The sequence below is a fragment of the Guillardia theta genome, assembly GCF_000315625.1.
Source record: "Guillardia theta CCMP2712 unplaced genomic scaffold GUITHscaffold_71, whole genome shotgun sequence".
In the NCBI taxonomy this organism is placed as follows: Eukaryota; class Cryptophyceae; order Pyrenomonadales; family Geminigeraceae; genus Guillardia; species Guillardia theta.
This window is the reverse complement of record NW_005434603.1, coordinates 25,291-44,139: the sequence shown is the minus strand read 5'-3', so window position 1 is coordinate 44,139 and position 18,849 is coordinate 25,291. Positions and strand designations below refer to the sequence as shown.

The 18,849-nt window shown below is 52.4% G+C and overlaps 7 protein-coding genes across 7 annotated transcripts; 3 read left to right on the top strand and 4 right to left on the bottom strand.

Moving 5' to 3' along the window:
* Positions 1-11: 11 nt before the first annotated feature.
* GUITHDRAFT_113900 (hypothetical protein) lies at positions 12-2,881 on the bottom strand (the record flags this gene model as incomplete). Its single annotated transcript, XM_005826829.1, has 15 exons — positions 12-17; positions 160-263; positions 490-547; positions 770-832; positions 1,224-1,283; positions 1,335-1,386; positions 1,437-1,495; positions 1,662-1,751; positions 1,803-1,860; positions 2,005-2,087; positions 2,282-2,461; positions 2,511-2,563; positions 2,617-2,652; positions 2,724-2,814; positions 2,861-2,881. The coding sequence occupies 15 exons, from the start codon at positions 2,879-2,881 to the stop codon at positions 12-14; spliced, it is 1,014 nt and encodes a 337-aa protein (XP_005826886.1).
* A 1,206-nt stretch (positions 2,882-4,087) lies between these two features.
* On the top strand, positions 4,088-4,465 carry GUITHDRAFT_75956 (hypothetical protein; the record flags this gene model as incomplete). Its single annotated transcript, XM_005826828.1, has 3 exons — positions 4,088-4,143; positions 4,194-4,282; positions 4,335-4,465. Coding segments are annotated over 3 exons (276 nt in total), but the record flags the coding sequence as incomplete, so codon positions are not given.
* A 1,113-nt stretch (positions 4,466-5,578) lies between these two features.
* On the bottom strand, positions 5,579-8,580 carry GUITHDRAFT_113898 (hypothetical protein; the record flags this gene model as incomplete). The annotated part of the gene is made up of 9 exons (XM_005826827.1): positions 5,579-5,652; positions 5,699-5,765; positions 5,989-6,122; positions 6,360-6,426; positions 6,473-6,565; positions 6,826-6,901; positions 6,956-7,028; positions 7,087-7,147; positions 7,306-8,580. The coding sequence occupies 9 exons, from the start codon at positions 8,578-8,580 to the stop codon at positions 5,579-5,581; spliced, it is 1,920 nt and encodes a 639-aa protein (XP_005826884.1).
* A 1,186-nt stretch (positions 8,581-9,766) lies between these two features.
* GUITHDRAFT_143080 (hypothetical protein) lies at positions 9,767-11,139 on the bottom strand (the record flags this gene model as incomplete). The annotated part of the gene is made up of 4 exons (XM_005826826.1): positions 9,767-9,938; positions 10,095-10,147; positions 10,365-10,437; positions 10,493-11,139. The coding sequence occupies 4 exons, from the start codon at positions 11,137-11,139 to the stop codon at positions 9,767-9,769; spliced, it is 945 nt and encodes a 314-aa protein (XP_005826883.1).
* A 2,294-nt stretch (positions 11,140-13,433) lies between these two features.
* On the top strand, positions 13,434-13,706 carry GUITHDRAFT_113895 (hypothetical protein; the record flags this gene model as incomplete). The annotated part of the gene is made up of 1 exon (XM_005826825.1): positions 13,434-13,706. The coding sequence occupies one exon, from the start codon at positions 13,434-13,436 to the stop codon at positions 13,704-13,706; it is 273 nt and encodes a 90-aa protein (XP_005826882.1).
* A 2,167-nt stretch (positions 13,707-15,873) lies between these two features.
* Positions 15,874-16,834, top strand: GUITHDRAFT_154260 (hypothetical protein). The gene is made up of 5 exons (XM_005826824.1): positions 15,874-16,051; positions 16,335-16,415; positions 16,480-16,518; positions 16,575-16,663; positions 16,754-16,834. Exons 1-4 carry the CDS (start codon positions 15,905-15,907, stop codon positions 16,656-16,658), a joined length of 351 nt encoding a protein of 116 aa, XP_005826881.1. The 5' UTR covers positions 15,874-15,904; the 3' UTR covers positions 16,659-16,663; positions 16,754-16,834.
* A 61-nt stretch (positions 16,835-16,895) lies between these two features.
* Positions 16,896-18,491, bottom strand: GUITHDRAFT_113893 (hypothetical protein; the record flags this gene model as incomplete). The annotated part of the gene is made up of 8 exons (XM_005826823.1): positions 16,896-17,026; positions 17,075-17,198; positions 17,248-17,366; positions 17,420-17,482; positions 17,530-17,563; positions 17,620-17,690; positions 17,742-18,417; positions 18,474-18,491. The coding sequence occupies 8 exons, from the start codon at positions 18,489-18,491 to the stop codon at positions 16,896-16,898; spliced, it is 1,236 nt and encodes a 411-aa protein (XP_005826880.1).
* Between the last annotated feature and the right edge of the window lie 358 nt (positions 18,492-18,849).

Below are 18,849 nucleotides of genomic sequence, written 5' to 3'. Positions count from 1 at the left end.
ATCAATCAACATTACCACTACTCATAGCGTTACACCTCTCCTCCTACTACTGCTCCTACTCCTCCTCCTCCTCCTCCTCCTCCTCCTCCTCATCCTCCTCCTCCTCCTCCTCCTCCTCCTCCTCCTCCTCCTCATCCATCTTCCCCTTCTTGCTCTTACCTTGTCGTTGTTTCCGTTGGGCAGGAGAGTCAAAGGCACGCACCTCCTCCACTTGTTATACTTCTCCTCCCTCAGCTTCTGTCGCATCGCATCCATCATGACACCTTGTCCATCATCTGTCAGGAGGAGGAGGAGGAGGAGGAGGAGGAGGAGGAGGAAGAGGAAGAGGAAGAGCAGCAGCAGCAGCACGAAGTGAAGCACAGGAGAAGCAGAAGAGGAGGAGCTGTCGATCTCAAATTTCTCAATCCTCCTGCTCCACTGTTCAAAATTCTTTCTTCCTTTCTGCATCATGTCGCCTCCTCCTTCCTCTCCTCACTGTTTCAGTCCTACCTGACCACGTGAAGTCTTGTGTTGGGATTGCAATGGTGATGTGCAATGAACCATGCTCCTGCGAAATCAAAACACTCAGATGCGGTCAGCGTGGATGAAATTGTGAATCAAGTCAACAGTAAAACATGAACAGGCTCAAGATTGAAGAACAATACAGACACGAAATACAGCTGCTTGCCAACAACAGCTTCTTCATAACAACCACAGTCAAACAGTTGGACCATGTCCATTAGCATCTTTGTGATCAATACAAACATTGCCAACAACAAGAACAGCTCACTTGTGCTTTCGCCTCATGTACAAATCCTCGGGGGATGTAGAGCGTGTCCCCAGTCTTGAGCGTCTGAGTCAAAACCTTGAGGGGGAGCAAACAAGAAAACAAAGGAAATAGATGGAAGAAGACACAGAGAAAATGGAGAAGAGAGTAAGAAACAGATGGATACAGGGAGAAGGAGAGGGAGAGGGAGAGGGAGGGAAAAACCGAAAGGGAAACGGGAAGGGGGGGGGGGGGGCTGGGAAGGAAAGAGAAACGATAGATGGGACGATAGAAATGAGATGAGGAAGAGATCTAGGGGGAAAGAAAGAAACAGAGGAAAAATAGAGAAAGAAACGAACAATGGAAGAACAGAGAGGTCCTAGAAGCAGAGCAAAGAAACAAGAAAAGAAAACCAGGCCAGCAGGAAGGCGAATGGAACAGAACAGGAAGAGTTCAGCCCAAGAGGAACAACACCGACCGCAGACAATGAGACAGGCCCGATCGTCCCCTCCGCAAGCCTCTGCCCCGACTTTCCAACCTTGCACAACCCCAGCAGTCAGGTGCTAGCGGAAGTCCATTCTCCCACCACCTGCTCGTCCGAGAACGGGAGGGTCTGAGGAGACCCATACACCAGCCATTCTCTGTGTTAACCTGTCACCGGTCTCCTCTATCCCCCTCTCATTCCTCTCACTTTGTTCCCCAGATCTGAATCAGGAGCACGTCCCGGTCGTCACTGTGGGGATGTACAGCCTGCGCGTCAAGTCAGTAGCAGCCCCGCTGTCTCTGCTCATCCTCCTTCTGCCCCTGCCCCTGCCCCTGCCCCTGCCCCTTGACCCTGACCCTGCCCCTGCCCCTGCCCCTGCCCCTGCTCAAACCGTAACCTATCTCCTTCTCCTGCTCCTCCTGCGCGCACAACCTGGCTGCCAGCAGGAGTAAGGTACATGTTGCAGAACGTGTGAGGGAAGCGACTTTGAAGCTTCTGGCACATGATGTTGATCGCCGGCCACTGCCACAAGAAGTTGAGCTCAACAACAGAACAAGTCATGTAGGCAGGCACCTGCTTGTCGACGTGATTCAAGACCACTGAGGCGTCGTCCAGAAACGCCCGGAATGCGCTGATAGGATTTCACGCTGATTGGAATTTTGGAGGGAGGAAGCGAGCGAAAAAGAAAGGGAAGGAAAGGAAAGAGGGAGGGAGGAGGGGAGAAAGGAGGAGGAGGAAAAGGAGGAGGAAAAAGATCTGAAGCGTCCTCTCTTACTTTTCGTAGTGGGTCTGTAGCTGGTTCTTGAAGAACAAAATCTCCCCGAATTCTTCATCGCCCATCGCATTACACAATACATCCTGCACGACATGTATGAATGCTCGTTCCATTTCAAGCATTCCATCTTTTTATCTTCCTTTTCCGTTACTTCTCTAACCTCCTTCACCCCTTATTCTCTCTTTCTCCATCTCACGTCTCAGTCTTTGCCATTGCACACACAACTACGTTATCGTATCACAAACATTGTCTCATTTCATGTCGTCACGATTGGCACCATCTTGTTCTCCATAACACCGTCTCCACCATAACAAAAAACTATCATCGTCATCGTCAACGTCAGCATCGTCGTCGTCATCATCATCATCACAACCTCCAAGTCTTCAAACGTCATGATGTCCTCGAAGTAGCTTGAGTCGTCTCTGTTCACAACGTACGCACGCTCCTCCCAAATTTCCTAACGGCAGTCAGCAGCCACGAGCCCAAGACAGCGCAAGGTCTCTCACATGAAGGAACTCATCGACGGGGAGAGGGTCAATGAGATATTGCAGCACATCGCCTAGTATCAACATGTCCACATCAGACAAGTCAGCAGGAGATCAGGATCGTTACCCTCAAGGCTCCTGCCATCCGATGTCTTGATGGTGTCTTGAGGCAAGGTTTCAGCTTCATGAGTGACAGCACCGCAGAGCTGCAGGCAGAGGCGCTCGTGTCCTCACCGTGATCCAGCTTCAGCTGCTTCATCTTCTCCACCTCCTCCCTCGGGCCGACATCGGTGCTCTGCTCCGGTGTCGCTAATGGTACCTCCGACTGCATCATAATCAGCCATCCTTCTCCAAGAAAACCCAGCGCCTACCTCCCATCGGTCATATGGCATCAACGCACAGCTCCAGGATCTGCTGTAAGATCAAAGTCCTGTGTGCTCGAAATGACGGATGCTGTGAATCCCTCCCTCCTTTGCTTGCTATACACCTCACCCATCCCCTCCCCTCCCTCGACTCCCCTCCCCTCCCCATCCCTCCCCTCCTCTCCTCTCACCTCACCTCCCCTCCCCTCTCCTCCCCTCCCCTCCCCTCCCCTCCCCTCTCTTCTCCTCCCCTCTCTTCTCCTCCCCATCCCTCCCCTCCCCTCCTCTCAGCTCCCCTCCCCTCCCCTCTCCTCTCCTCCCCTCTCTCCTCCAGTTTTGTCGTATCCAGGACAGAATTCGTTCAACCTTCTCTGTTATGTCACAACCCAACCCGCCCCAGATCTTGGTTTGTTTCTAATTTTACCTAGATCGTTTCGGACTGTCTTTGATTTCATTCAAAATTAACTATTATGAAACCTGAGGTGAGCTCGTGATTGCTTTATTAACTTTTTAAAAAGAAAGTTCGATACCCTGTCCGATCAGCCCATGGGCTATGTCCTGCCCTCCAACACCGGACGCGGAGGAGGAGGAGGAGATGCGGGAGGAGGCGGAGGCGAAGAGGAGGGAGGAGCAGACAGCCTTCAGCGAAGGGACCCTGGCGGAGCAAGAGGAGGCGCTCTATGCCATAGGAGCAGCCATCGCTCCCCACGGTAAACTGGAGGAGGCGGGATTTCTTGTCGAGCCCTCGGCGCCGCCCGATGGAGGGGGAGGTGGAACGGCAGACGGGGTTGAGGATGAAGATCATGGAGGAGGCTTCCTCCCGGAAGAGGAGGATGCAGTCCAGGTGCGCTCCCTTGGCTCTGTGAGCCGTGGATGCTCATCGTCCTGCAGAGCACGCGAGGTAGCGGCGACATGGACCACGGCAGATGCTCCCCTGTTGTCATCGAGCCCCCATCGTCAGCTTGCCCTGAGTATCGAGTAGTGTCAGCTAGAGGATTCATAGCGGAGGAAGAGCGGAGGAGCCGCACAGGTCCCTTCTCAGGTTCACCTCCCCCGACCCCTCTTCTGACCTCAGTCTCCCTCCCCCTGTGGTGAGAGCTGTGGAAGACAGGTCGTGCAGGAGCGACGAGTCATCCGCTGACATGCTTGGAGTGTGGAGACAGCTCGACGAACTTGCAGTGAGAGGAGGGAGTGGTAGAGGATCCCCTCCCCTCACCCAGAGTCTTCAGGTTCAAGGACGCATTCGGCATCTCCGTCTGCAGGGCGTGCATCGCGTCGGACGAGGCGTATAAGTGCGTTCAGCAAAGGTCCAGCTGCTCTGCCCCTGCTGAGCTCCAGGCAGGCTGATCACCAAGACGGCGGCGAAAGAGGAGTACCTGCTGCAGGATGCGGACTTTGCACGCCTGGGGTACATCACACGAAAGAACCCGAGTGCGTTGCTGCGGAGAAGCCGAGGGGACGGAGGGCTAATAGGATGGAGCAGGAAAGGAGGGCTGGAACGACATGAAGCTGTATCTGCGAGCACAGCTCAGGGACGTGTCGTACGCTCGGTTCGGAGGAGAGGAAGGGCTGCTGGTAAGGAGGAGGATGTTTGGAGCGGGAGAGCGCAGCTGACTTCGTTGTGCATCGCGGCGCAGGAGGAGAGCCGGAGGAGGAAGAACGCGCAGTACGAGAGGAAGAGGAAGACGAAGGCAACGGAGTCTGTGCTGAGGAAGGTGAAGATTGAGGGGTCGGGGATGGAAGGGGTTTGAGGGGTGGGCAGAAGGAAGCGAGGGAGCGCAACCCCGAGGCCGTCATGACCGACGATGGTACTGCTGGACTATATGGAGTTGCGGGTAAGAGAGGAAGAGACGGGGAAAGAGAAGGAAGAGGGGAGGACGAGGAGGAGGAGGAGGAGGGAAGAGGGGGGAGTTGAGGGGGAAGGAGAGAGGAGGGGGATGAGGAGGGGTTGTGATGGTTGCAAACAGGAGCAAAGATCCAGCGGAAGAGCGTCGGGCAAGCGCGGCATGTACACGGGTGGAAGGAGAGGATGTTGTGTGCGAGGAGGGGCTGAGGGGCTGCAGGTGGGGGGAGGAGTGGTGGGACGAGGGCGCAAGGACGTGGAAGATGAAGTGCAAGGAGTGCGGGCAGGTCAAGAACTTCGATAAGCTCTGAGAGGCGGGGAGACGGGTCATGATTTGTGTTTACATTTATGTCCATGAGACGCATGTATGCCATTGAGATGAGGAGGGGAAACTCCTCCGAGCTGCAGAACAAGGGCGAGCTCGCTTCCGATGTTATCTTTACAACTCTAAGCTTGTCTTGACAAGAGACCGTTCTCACTCGTAGTCTCGTCTTACTACACGTGTTTGATCATCTCGTCAGCGTACCTCGCCGCTTCCAAGCATCCTCGTGCAGGAACGCGTGATTCCGCTCTTCTTCCATCCTCACCGACCGAGCCTAGAGAGAGCGAGAGTGAGGTCAAGGCGGGGGGGGGGGGGAGCAGGTGGTAAGCAGTCCAACGGGAAGGAGGAGAAGGAGAAGGAGAAGAGGCATGCAAGGGCAAGAGAAAAACAGCAAGCGATCTAAGGAAGCAGAGAAAGATCAAAGCTCCTCCTCTTGCCCTCCTCTTTGCTTTGTTCTCCCTCTTGCCCTCCTCCACTCCTTACCGATTGAATCGCTCTTGCAAACTTCTCTGAAGGCAGCGAGGAGACGTCGAGCTGAGACCAGATGTCAGCCCAAGAGGAGTCAAGGACAGGGCGTTGCCTTGAGCCTTGCATCTTGCTTCGAGCTCGACTTTGCTGAGCTTGCTTTCACCGGCTCTGCCCTTGACACGTCAGCAGTGACGGGAAGGAAGGAGGAGGCGACCTGGTTTCTTGCTGCTCTTCTTCTTCAAGCGATTGAGGTCGTTCAGCTGCCTGGTGACCACGGAGATCTGCCGGGAGTCGAGGTCAGAGACTCAGCGCAAGAAGGCAGGAGAAGGGAGGTAAGGGTAAGAAGGCAAGAGGGGGCAGGAACAACATGCAGCCAGGGGAGTCGAACGTGCGAGGGAGTGCGAGAAGGAGGAGGAGGACAAGAGAGAGAGAGCAAGAGGATCGGGGGGAGCGTCTGATGGAAGGTAGGAGGAAAACAATAGAAAACTGCTGAGTTGTCCTTACCTGCTCCTCGTTGGAATCTTGCTGCGCTGGCTGCCCGGTCCGTCGGAGTGGAGAAGGGAGGTGAAGGTTTTCGGCGAGCTCCTGGCTCCTCTTCTTTTCCTGTAGGATCTCGAGCATTCGCATCAAGTATTCCTCTGTGACGAGTTCATGAATCAACTGGTGTGTAGCATCGCAGCGAGCAGGTAGAGCAACAAGACAGAAGCAGTAGCAGGCATGACAGCAGTACACGAGAAGCGAAAAAGACAAGTAGATGGATACAAGGATACGATCAACGTCTGGACGGGTAGCTCGACAACTACATGAGGCAGAAGGATAATGCAAGATAGTCACAGCAAGAAGTCCAGAAAACAACATAGCATCACTGTGACTACCTGCATCGTCCAATAGCTCGATCTTCATCAGCAGCTGCACGCACCTCCACAAGGTGTTGAGCATGAACTGCGCCGAATGACGTCATCGCCCTCCCTCCTGTGTTCCCGCCCACCTGACTCTGAGCTCCGACCAATCGCTCGCAAGTCTCTACAGCACGAAAGACACTCTTCTTGCACTGAGGTACCTTCCCCTCGTTGGCCTCGACCTGCCGCCTCATCAAACAAGAGCGTTCTCTAGAACGAGAACGAGAACGAGAACGAGAACGAGAACGAGAACGAGAACGAGAACGAGAACGAGAACGAGAACGAGAACGAGAGCTAGCAACTGAGATGAAACGAGAAGAAAGGAGCGGGAGAGGAGGGAGAAGAGGAGGAAGAAGAGGATACGTCAAGGGCAAGGAAGCAGAGCACGAGGAAGTGAAGGGGGAGGAGGAGGAGGAGAGCAGCCCTATGTAAGAAACCATACCGATGCGATCCTGATCAACATGGAGATGTATGACTCAACGTTCTCCACTCCATGTCTTCCACTGCCCTCGACAAGCCTTGCCTGTCAGTCATGCAAACATCAAGCCAACGATATCGGTCTGGTATCAGACCATTCTCCAGACCCCTGCTCTTGCTCTTGCTCCAGTCCTCCCGGGCCTAATGCGCTTACTCTTGCCCTTACGCCTGCTTGCTCCTAGCCCCTCGCACTCACTCGTACCCTACTGATGCTCCTATTACTCACCGATCGAACACCAGGAGGAGGAGGAACTGCTTGGATTCTGCTCAAGAACAGGGGCCTGAACCTGGGGAACGTCAGTAATTCAGAGGGAAACGGGAGAAGGATCGAAGAAGATCAAGAAGCCAAGGGTGCTCACTGTTTGAGAGAGTTGACGGTAGCAGATTGCATCTCTTGGAGGGTCTCATGATTGCCGAAAGCCTTTCATCTCATGTCATGAATGACCACTAGCGCCTTCTCTTCATCCTCCTTCTCTCTTCCATCCTCCATCCTCCATCCTCCATCCTCCATCCTCCATCCCATTCTCTTCACACTCATCTTGGCCCCTCCCACCCCGAATGTCTTCACCTCCCATCTCACCTGCACAGACCCACTCTCAACCTCAGCGTAGCAGTGCTTGATTGTGTCTTGCACTGGATGAAGTGCCCGGCTCCGTAGCAGCGGCGTGGCCTGATGCAGCGGCGAGTGCAGGGCCCGAGAGAACGGACTGACTGACGCCTCCCGGATGTCAGAGTATCGTCGGGGAGAGGAGACGGAGGTCGGAGATCTCGCTGCCTGCTCTGTGTTTCTCCCCCTCTGAGCGGACCTGCGGGCAAACGCGTCTCTCCTCACGCCCTGCTCGCCATCTCCCGGCAAGAAAAGCTTCACAGCAAGAGCACGAGGCGACCTCTCCTCGTTGAGCAGCGTCTGAGCCGCTGCTGTTGTGCTCGGCCTCGTTCTCTCGCCGTGATAGTCCAGGGTACCAACTGGCCTCGACCACCCTCCGGGGGCGGAGAAGGGCGTATGAAGCAACCTTTCGCTACTCTGAGGTCGCAGAGTCCCCTGCTGCGCCTTTTTCATTGTCCGGATCAGGGCCTGATCTTTCGCTTCTAGCACCTCCACCGCCTCCCCGTCCTCATGCGCATTTGCCTCCTCCATGAGTTTGCGGAACATCTCATCGGCAGAAGGAGGAGGAGGCCGGGCCCCCTCGAACAAGCGCTTCAGCAGATCTTGGATCTCGTTGTAGTAGTCGCCCCTGTAGCTCACTTCCAGCAGCACCTCCGACACGTTGTTCTCCTTCGACACTGCGAACTCGCCATCGTTTTCTCTGATCCACTCGTCCTCGGAATTGGCCCTCCTCTCCCACGGCTTGTACTCTGCTTCAATCCTTCGCACGCCAAACCACCTCCTTACCCTCCTGCCCTTAGCTAAAGCCACGTCTGCTACATCTACTGAAGCATATCCGATGAGGTCGTTCCTGCTGATGTCTTCGTCCTCTAGCTCCACGACGATTGTCTGGAATGGGCTTTCGAGCCTGAAAGGACCGAACTTGGCATCCCATCGAGGGAACCTGTTCCTGTAGATCGTCTTCGTCTTTCCCAGCAGTGCGTCATTCAGCTTGATCCTGCAGAAGCAGTCGCACAGCCCGTTGGGGTCCATTGCTGGCAGGTAACGAGCCGACACTATGTGGATGTAGAGCTCCCGTGCCACCGTCCTCTTCTTGCGCCTCTTGGCCACCATGATGGGCAAGGGAGTCCGATAGTCTGAGCTTTTCTCCTATCACTTCACCTTTGGTCACCTCGATTCAGTTTCGCTCCATCCCTCCGGCATCAAGTTTGTCCAAACACGTTTTCTTTGACTGCACTGCATAGCTCACCCCCCACACCTGTTCCTCAGATCGCACATCCCTCTTACCATCCTACAGTGCTGCCCTGCTACTGCTCTCCAAGTCCCCTCCTTCCTCTCTGAGCACTGCCATCGCGGCGTCGCCCCTTCTGCATCCCATCTGCAACCATGGCGTCGTGGTTGAGCATTCCAACCTCAAATTCTGTTATCAATATAAGCATTTTATTGCTAAAATAGTCGTAAAATAGTCCAAAAATCTCTTAGATCTAACGATTCTTGACTATCAACAAAAATTGAGTGATCCCTTCGAATTGGCGGCCGTTGTCCTAAGACGACCGGTAGTTTCTCTTAAAAGGGGGGGTCCATGCCTCCAGGAAACCACCCGATCAAGGCTAAAAAAGCCTAGCCAAGAGTGCTGCCCCTTACCTTGCTCCTGAGCCTGCGAGTGCTGCCCCTTACCTTGCTCCTGAGCCTGCGGTCGTTGTCACAACCACCGAGAAAGGAAACACTGACAAATAGATGCGAAAGACTCGTATAAACCTGTCAGACGCTCGCCTCAAACTGCGATCGGATCACTTTTGTCACGAATGATGTAACACATTCATTGGTGTCAGTCAGTTGCCTCGGAGAGACCCAGAGAGACTCTCGACGAATAACTTGTCGATCACTTTATCAAACATCCCAAGCTACTGACAATTATTGTTGCTCTCCTAAACCTGCGATCGTTGGCAATACACGACAGTTGGCTAGGGAGTCATAACATAACCTTTATTCAAAGGCCCAGCATACTGATACCAGGTTTAAGCCAGCTCCATGGCTCATCTCAATGAAAGACGTGGGTGATAGAGAGCCGCTCTCTCTCTTGACATGTCTTCTCTTCTGCCTCATCCATTCTCTTCGTTCTCGCGCCTTCCTCAGCGGCTCTCTGCTTCCGTCCTCTCTCGACGGTCTCGAGATGAACCAGAGTTTGTGCAGCATCGACTGAATGTCTTTGGAGAGGGTGAAGGAAAGGTAGATCGCTCTCTTCCTCTTCATCTCTTTCTCCTGCCTTGCTCTGCTCCCCTAACACCACTCTCCTTCCTCAACTCCTACAAGTGTCTACTTCCTTGATCGCCCTGGTTATCTTCCTCCATCGATGACCCCGCTGGATGTCTGCCTCGAAGATTGCGAGGTCGAGCTCTTTTTCTGGTGGAGACGACACGTGTCTGAGGAATATCCTAACGATCTTGATGGTTGTGCATACTGGAATGACACTGCACAAGAACATATCGGGTTCGATTTCTCTCAGTGTGAAGACTTGCTGTCTCAAGGCGCGGATTGAGGGAGGTTGTTTGCAGAGAAACATAATGTGTCGTCGAATATATTAGAACAGCTCGTGTCAGTCTACATGTGGGTGAAATCAGACTTACCATCTGTCATGTCCTCCATAGTCACCCTGCATGCGTCGGCGTCCTCGGAAAGGCTGTTTTGAGCTGGAGTGAGATACCTCCAACTGATAGTGAGCTCATTGAAAACATTCTATGGCATCTTCGGAAACTATACTTTCTTCTATGAAAATTTACATGTTATGCGCTTGAGAGCAACACAAGACTCAGTCGTTCTTCTGAAGCTCTGTACCACGGGTCCTCCTGCCGCCATGCTAGGTGCGTTCCTTTCTTTCAATTCAGAGTATGACTTACAATCCACTGTAGAAGCTTCCTGTCTGTTGAAGCAACGCCTTCTTGTTGATCACTGGTGGAGAGAGCCCGATTCCTACGGACGCAAGCATCACAGTGTCGGGCTCCCGTTCCCTCTTGGGTCTAAACACCAGTCGCTCAAGTCCTCAGGTGTCGAGCCAAACTCTTCCGCGTACTCCATCGCCTTCACGACATGATCTTCCTTTCCTGCCGTCCACATCTCCACAGACTCAATAGATGATGCTGTTGCCTCCCAGCTCGGCTCGAAAACAAAAATCGAGTCCTTCATTTCCAAGACTTGAGAATGTGTCGAATACCCTTCTATCTCAGATTTGCTCAGAGGAGAACTGACAATCGATACAGGCTGCTCGATCTCACAGCATGCTACTCCTTGGGTCCCGTTGTCTCCCTCCTCTCGGTCCTGTTGCCCTGTTTCGGCCGCCTTATTGTGGACAACCAAGAATTCAGTTTGCTTTGCCCACGACCTCCTGTCCCAGATGTCGCGAACAGTCTTTGAGTTCACCCCATACATTCTCCCTACTAACTCGCTCTCGACGAACTTGCTCTTCGCGTCAAGGGTCATCCGCTCTCTGAAGATGCGGACGGCGGTGTCTACTGCTAGCTTCCTACAGCGAGCCGTGCCTACACCCCTGCTGGATTTCAGGGGAATGCGGGGCGTGGACACTGTGCTGGCAATCGGCAAGGAATCTGCTGCGTGGAGTGGTGGCGATACGATATCAGGCAAATCGCCCCAAGCGCTCATGTACCCGGGCTCCATGTTTGTGCAAAGAGCGTTCGAAGTGTGTTTGCAAACGAGTAAGGAAAGTGCAGGAAGCTGTCTGACTGTGTGGCCGATAGAGCTTCTGAAGGATCTAGTGACTCTGAGGAAGCCTGAATGTAGCAAGGAGCTGCGAGAAGAAGAGCGAAGGCTCACGAACGGGACGAGGGACGACGGAAGGAAGTTCAGGTTCAAGGGAGATTGACGGGAGATCTACCCTGCCTTGCCTTTGTGTACTCAAGTTAAAAGTTAAAAATCAGTTTGAGGACAATAATGCCAGGTTATACCGAGTGATGGGGCGAGATAGGATCTATGATACCCGGAGATCATTCATGAGAGTCAAAACTTTAGTTAAAGATCAGTACGAATAGAGTCACTGCTGACAGCGTATCGCGAATCCATGAGCGAAAAGACTCTTTTTGCTATAAATAGTTTCAGATTCATTGTTTCTGAAATAGATCTGTTTCGCTTTACTTTCAAATTTGAATTTTTAGGCGGGAATACCCTGCAGTCCACCCGACACAGGAGGTACGCTGCATCCATGGCTGAAGAAAATGAACAAGTATCTTTGAATGATACCGTTGACGGAGTACAAGCAGTCACTTCATTGATACAAGCATCAACACCTACTGTTCTTGCAAGGCGGAAAACTTCGATGACTGCCAGAAAGAAAGAACAGTATCTGGATTTGATCGCAGAAATCCTTGAAGTTTTGACGATTTTGGCTCAACTCTTGCAAAAGTTTGCCTGTCTCATTCCTCTTGTGAGACAACGACAGCTTAAAAGAGTGGCTCAGCAGCACATGTCCTCGTTGCATGATGACATCAACCACAATCGTCCCATCAAACGTCGACGAACAATGTTCGCCGAATCTCCGAGGGTTGAATGGCACCATTTACAAACAAAGTTACATGGGGTTACCTTCAAGCGGTATTATCGTCTTGGAATCAACACATTCAATATCTTGTTAGATCGCATTCGACCTCATTTGTCCAAGAATGATAAAATGGCATCTCGTCGTGGAGACATGGTTACACCAGAGATCATGCTGGCTGTAACGTTGCGATGGCTGGCTGGTGGATCGTATCTGGACATTGTTCTGGTGCATGGTATAAGTGTAACCGCGTTTCGAGATTCTGTGCGTAGAGTAGTGCATGCCATCAATGAGCAATTCCCATTGGATTTTCCCTTGGATGATGTTGCTCGGCTTCACAAAATCGCACACGGGTTCTCGACTTTAGGCCCTAGTCATGTGTTCCGTCATTGTGTTGGGTGTTTGGACGGTATTCTTGATGCTTACCTGCCCCTGATAACTGAAGATAACAGACAAGCACCATCTTTTGTTTCATCAGCATGCAACATCGAATACCTCAGCTCCGTCTTCAAGCTTGCTCCTGCCGCTGCAGTGCATCAAAGGTGCTTCAAGGCATCAATACCTTTTGGCGCATCCTCGCGTAAAATCTCAAGAGGATGACATCGGATGGCCGCCTATCTTCGTTTGTCACGCCAGCAGCATACGTCATTGCACTTGCTCCTACCTCCAGGTCCACTTTCAGCTATTAGCGATCATTGATCTGTATGTATCTGGAGATCGACTGTCATCAGCAGTCTCATGATGCAAGGTTTATTCTGATGACTCCTTGTTACTGTCATCAGGGGCAGGTAAGCATCCGGCGTTGCAGCCCTAGTTGATTATAAATCGGAACTTTGGAAGCTTGAAATTTTGGTAACCTGATTGGTGAAATATGCTTTCAGTGGGAATGTATCAGGCAATATTCGATATGCTTCTCTGCTCGTCCAAAAACTGATTGTCGCATTGCAATCATAGCTTCACTTTCTGATTATGATCAGACCTTGTATCGGTTTTCCATACGATATTGTAGTTCCAAAGTTTGAACTTGAACTAAAAGATACAACATCGCAGTTACAAGGTATGATTCATGACAAGGAAGAAAGGCCATTGTGCATGCATGTAAAATAGAGCAATTGCACACACGCGCTGTAAATAAAGTCTGAGCTCTCGTATTCTTGGTTTGCAAAACGTCGTATCCTACAATTTGATGATGATGGTGCTGACAGGTCACTCAGATGATTCTATTAAGCGTGCATGTGATCATTCGCATCAGCCACTCTAATCCCTCCATAGCAATAAATTGCAGCTAGGCAAACACATTGATACTTGTCATATTGAAACTTAGCTATGTGATGGACACTGGCTCGAGCCGAGCTCATCCCGGTCCAACAGGGTATAGAGCATGTAGAAGGTTACAGTCACCTTGAAGAAACTGAAGGAGATGGACAACATAGTCATCTCCGAAGGCAAGCAGACGAAGGAGAAGATTAAGCGACACTTGGAAAATCTCGATAGCAAGGTGGAGGCGTTGGATGTGTTTGCCGATCTCACCTCCAAGAGGATGCAGACCATGAACATACACAAGGAAATGATGCATCTGAGCTCCGTCCTGAGCGGTGTGGTGATGGCCTTGAGCAATGGCATGGGAGGGTTTACATCCCCGGAAAACTACCAGGCGGATGGCAAGAGCATCAGCTCATATAGTTTAGTTTAGTGACCATGCTCACACATGAAAGTCTCTTTTTCTGTCTCTTGGCATCGAAAAAGAAAGTTCAGTGCAGCATTGATGTCACGAGACACACAAGGGTGGACTCACACCATTTCAACCCTCGCACCGTCCCTCTCTCGAGATGAAATACTGGTAATTTCGTGCCACATCGATGACTCAATAGGCAGTCGTATGTTTCTCATCAACATCAACCACGCGTTTGAAAGCTTTGCGGCAATGTTGTTTGATCCACTTGGAGGGGACCGCCTTCTCGTTGTTCCCACCGGCACTGAAAGAGGCAGCTCCATAGGCAATGATTGGCTCAGACAGACCTTCCTTTCTTTCCTTCATCGTCTCAAAGAAACGATCGACAGCCTTCCGTTTGTGAATGTCGGCCCCTCCTGGTCCTGGGAACTACTACTAACGGTACTCTGCGCTTCTTATCCGTGATATGGTTTCTACCGGTGCGGGTCCTAGTCCCCTAGCTTGAAGGTGTCCTGAGAAACAGCCATAGGCTTGGCATGACAAGCTCTACCATCTCCTTTCCAACGCTCTCTGTCAAGACGATCCAGCTGCTCCCTTGGTCTTGACAGATCCCTCAGTGTGTTCTCTATAACCTTCTCTTCTCCTGATACGAGGCTGTCCCGTGCCTCCTCAGGGCCTCATATGGCCTCCAGTAGAATAAATCTGATACTACTGTCTCCGATCAGACCCAGGCTGCGGCCTTGCCCGGCCCGGTTCCTCAGTGTGTCCTGGCAAGACTCGGTGACCCCAGGGGTGATACTGTGACTTCCGAATCCCCCTAGCCGTTACTGACCCTGGGCCACTGCCATCCTATCGTATGCAGTCCTCCTGGCAGTGGTCTCATGTAAGCTGACTCTCTTATCGCCTGCTGTCTCCCATGATTCCTAAGCTCCTGCTGTCGTCCTCATGGCCACGTCCTCCTACGTCATCCCTATCACAGCTGTTGATGTCCCCATGAATACCTTCCACTGCGGCACCTGTCAGTGTGCAGTGCATGGAGCCGCCACTGTCATCAACTGTTTGACGTAGCCTGAGGTGAGACTAGCTCCGATCAGTACTCTCAACACCCTCTCTTGGCTTGAGTGTCACACTGTGTCTTACTTGCCACGGTCCGATCCGATCGGAATGATTCTGCCTTTCGATTCAAGATGATTGTCAAATATTTCAGACCGGGCTCTTACGGCGGAAGTTTGACCGTCACCCCGTAGGCTTCCGAAGCCTAGTTAAATGAATCAGCAGTGTCACAAGTTGACCCCCGCGGCAGGCTTCCGGCCGCCGTGCGTCGTCCCGGCCGCCGTGGTAGCCCGTCCTCTCAGTCAGTGACTCGCCGGGAGTTCTCATCCGGGAGTCCGATGATCGGGGGCCGGGCCTTGCGGCCTGTCACGGTCACGTGTCACGTCAAGTTGGGCCACGGTTTTGAGAGTCGAGCTTGAACATCCGTATCGGTTGAATGATCTCTAGGCACTTGCAAGCCTTCCCGGCACATGATGTGTGGACTCGGAGCGGGCGGGCCCCGGGCCCGGGTCGCCAGTATCAGCCGGGACCGTCGGACTCGGTCCGGCACAGGAGTCCGAGTCCGGGCCGCCGGGCCGGGCCCGGGAGCGACCGAAGTCCGGTCCGATCCGATGGCGCTCAGTGCCCGGGCTAACGGCGACTGACTACCGTACCCCCCTGACCCCCATGAACCCTGTCGAAGCTCAAACAGGTTGCCGGCTGCCTGGCGGCCTCCGCTCACCTCTTGACTGGTGTTGGTGGGTGGGGTAGAGAATGACGGGTGTGTTTCATAGCCAAAGTAGGGGTAGAGAGAAGGGGGCACGCGTCTTCAACGATGGTACCCAGAATTCGCTGAGGTACCGGAAGGAGGGGGGGGAGGTAGGGGAGGTGAGTATGTGGTTGTCTCATAATGGGGGTGGGTAGTGGTGAAGACATAGAAGGGGTGGAGAGGCCAATCCAAAGATGGGTGGGGTACTCTAATGTGGGGTTATGTGACAAATAAGGACAGGGAGGCGGAGCATAAGATCTGGTGTGGGGTGGGGGTACTCCTGATTGTAGGCCGCTTGTACGTATCCTCATGGGAAAACAGGGGTAGGGGTGAGTCTGAGTCGGTAAAGAAAGGGGTGGTGTCAGGGGTTAGGTATCCGACGACGATGCGAGCAAGCTGGGGCGTCATTGCGGCGACAATGGTGGCGGGAACCGAAGCTTTCATGGGAGGAGCTCCTCCCATGCTGGCTCCTTCTGCCTCCCTTTCTGCTAAGGCAACCATGGTTGGCCCTTCCAGCAGGAAGGCTCCTGCATGCCTTGCTCTCAGGATGCAAGACAACGATGGGGTAAGCAACATCTCTGGGCTTTACTGGCCTTGTTTCGGATTTCGTCTTTTCACACAAGACATTGCTACCATAATCTGAACAATTATTAACAAGTTCTGTCCTGTGCTTCATGGCCCGTTCTTGTTTTCTCGTGCACGATGTGGAAGGATTATTTCTGTGTAGCACGGTCGTTCATGCTCTAGCTTTGATGTGACATCGAATGTCGTTTTGCGAGGAAGGCGCTGAAATCATTACCACACTCCACTGTATGTTTGACGACATGTAACGCATTCTTGTGGCGCAGCCGGCTTCTCCCAAGAGGATGGGTGCCTCGGTTGATGCCGATGGAAAGAGCAATGTGTGGGCGGTTGAGCCCAAGATGCAGGTGTGAGCTATCCCAGGCGTTTCTCGATCGCTCCTGTTGGAAGCCTGAAGCTTGTTGTGTCTAGGTTCAGGATCCTGAGAGTTCGGGACAGAGCACTGCCCTGGTATGAAGGAGGATCTCCGCGGTTTGATCCAGAGTCTGACCTCGACCTTGCTCCAGATCGGCGGCGTTGCTGCCGCAGGCATTGCTGCGATTGCTGCGATCCTCTCATCCGGGATTCTCAACAACGTCGAGCAGCGATAAAAGAGGTCGGTAGGATCGATTTCTCTCGATCTTCCCTTGTCTTTGTTCCTAAAGTAGTCTGTTATCTTTTGCTGAGACATTTTGGACCTCTTCAGATGCATGCTGGGGATTAAAATGAGGAACGAGAGCCTCTCTTGCAAAACTGAGACTAGAATTAAAGAATCATCCTTTCTTCGTTCTCACAATCTTCTGCATGCTAATCTCCGCTGCAAACCCACCTTTTCCGCGCCAGGCTCATCAGGGCAGGATCTGTTTCTTCTTCTTAAGAGCAGCACGCTGTCGAGGATTCAGCCTCTTTCTGTTGTCTACAGCTTTGTTGGCTGCAAGGTCCTCTACAGTGCGCGCGAGCTTCAGAGGGCCTTCGTCGCCTAAGTGCCCGTGAGAAAGACAAAAATCACGAGAGCAGGTACTTCTACCATATCGTTTCTTGTACCAAGAGAAGATCTCTTCGGTATGTTTGCCCAGGTAAACAAACCAGATCGAAAAAAAGGGGCTGACAGCATGGCCTGTGCCTTCTGGGTGTTCGAAATCGTATCTTACCTGAAAAGATTAACGTTACCGTGACAGTCATGTCTTGACCATGCTTTACCTTCGGTATCCCGTAGAACACTTTTCCTCTTTCCTTCCAATTGCTCATCAGCTCTTGAAAATAGTTCTTGGTTGCGCAGTATGCAGGAAGCAGCACCATCCACGCTTGCTCCCTCTTGACTGTCCTCAGCACAGTGAGGGCACTCGGCGACCTTTGACGGTAAGACACGTACCGCAATGCTCTAAACACTTCTGCTTGTGATCGCCCGAGAAAGGGGGATTCGTCACGACGATATCTGTGACATGAGTCAAGAGATGATAGACGAGACACACGTCAAGACACCGAAATCACTCGAGGTTGTTGCACTCTTCCAGACCTGGCATGCAAGTATCATACCCCCCATCCCTTCGAGAGGCCCAGAGGCAAGAGAACCTGGTAACAGTCCACGTTCAGATTGTGCACGTTATGAAAGCCTTCCTGGCGAAAATGCTCGATGACAGCACCTGGACACATTCAAGATTACAAGGGGGGATAGCGAGAGAAGGATGAGCAACCGTCGCAATAATAAGGATCATAAATAGCCAGGGAGGAAGCTTGTTTCCCAGACACTTTGGCGAATTGTTGCAAGATCGGCGCTATATCGTGAATCGCGACTTTGCTTGTCTCGAAGTGATCCCCGTACTCAGTCGGGAATGGATGGTTGTGAATGCTGGAAGTGGGTTCTGTCCCTTTCGGCCCCCTTTCGTGTCGTTTCTTGCTGTTATTGCCTTGATCCGGATGACTGGCTTTCCTGTGCTTGCTGACTGCAGCGCTAGCAGTCACCTTGCCTTGTTCGACTTCATGTCCGGACTTGTCAGACTCGAGAGACGTCCTGCTGGCTCCCTTGACCTTGCTCTTCTCGAAGTGCGACATGAACGATGTCTTCGTCGACTCGCCCCAGCTCGACCTGGCATGATTGCCTGCGGATTCTCCTTGATCAGAAGATGTCTTCCTCTTAGCAGCACGTTTGTTCGTCGCTGTCATCTGAGGACTTTCTTCTTGCCTTCTCTTTCTCATCTCCTGCTTCACCTTCAAGTCTCGTTCCATGGTGATCACTCCGTCGTCGCGACTAGGAGGGGCAGGCCCCTTACAAACAGCAGGAGGATCAGCTCTGACGGACTTGCTTCCGCATGGCAAGGGATCAGCGAGGGCTAGCCGTGTCGACACTTGCCATGCCGTCAAGATAATCAGCTGAAGCCATACAAGGCCAGCGCTTGTTCTGCATCTGCTCCTGCATGCCGCCGTACTGATTTCGGAATAACCATCTTTCGCGGCTAACACACAGATAAATAACGGTTTCCGAACACTTCAACGAACTTTGTAACGTGCACGACCCTTCGCTTTTTGCATGTAAATCGATCCTCTTATTTCCTCTGGGGGTGCTGAAATATGGAAGAGATTAATAAAATATATTGATATTTTGAAATATACAGTAAGCATCAAATCATATTTTCCAGCATTTGGTGCTTATTGAACGGGGCCCCGTTAGTCTTAGTCAGACGGCACTGAAGGAATGGAGGAGAAACCGGCTGAGTGACCGCCTCTCTACCTCCTCCTCCCTCCTCCTCAGCGTCTCCCTCTCCATCTCCCTCCTCCTTGCAGATCCTTCTCACTCCCTCCTCC

Bases quoted from the DNA above. Each gene is read 5' to 3' on its own strand.
- GUITHDRAFT_154260 (XM_005826824.1), top strand. From the start codon at position 15,905: ATGGTGGCGGGAACCGAAGCTTTCATGGGAGGAGCTCCTCCCATGCTG. The intron at 16,052-16,334 runs GTAAGCAACATC...CTTGTGGCGCAG, and splicing joins GGATGCAAGACAACGATGGG to CCGGCTTCTCCCAAGAGGAT. The intron at 16,519-16,574 runs GTATGAAGGAGG...ACCTTGCTCCAG, and splicing joins CGGGACAGAGCACTGCCCTG to ATCGGCGGCGTTGCTGCCGC.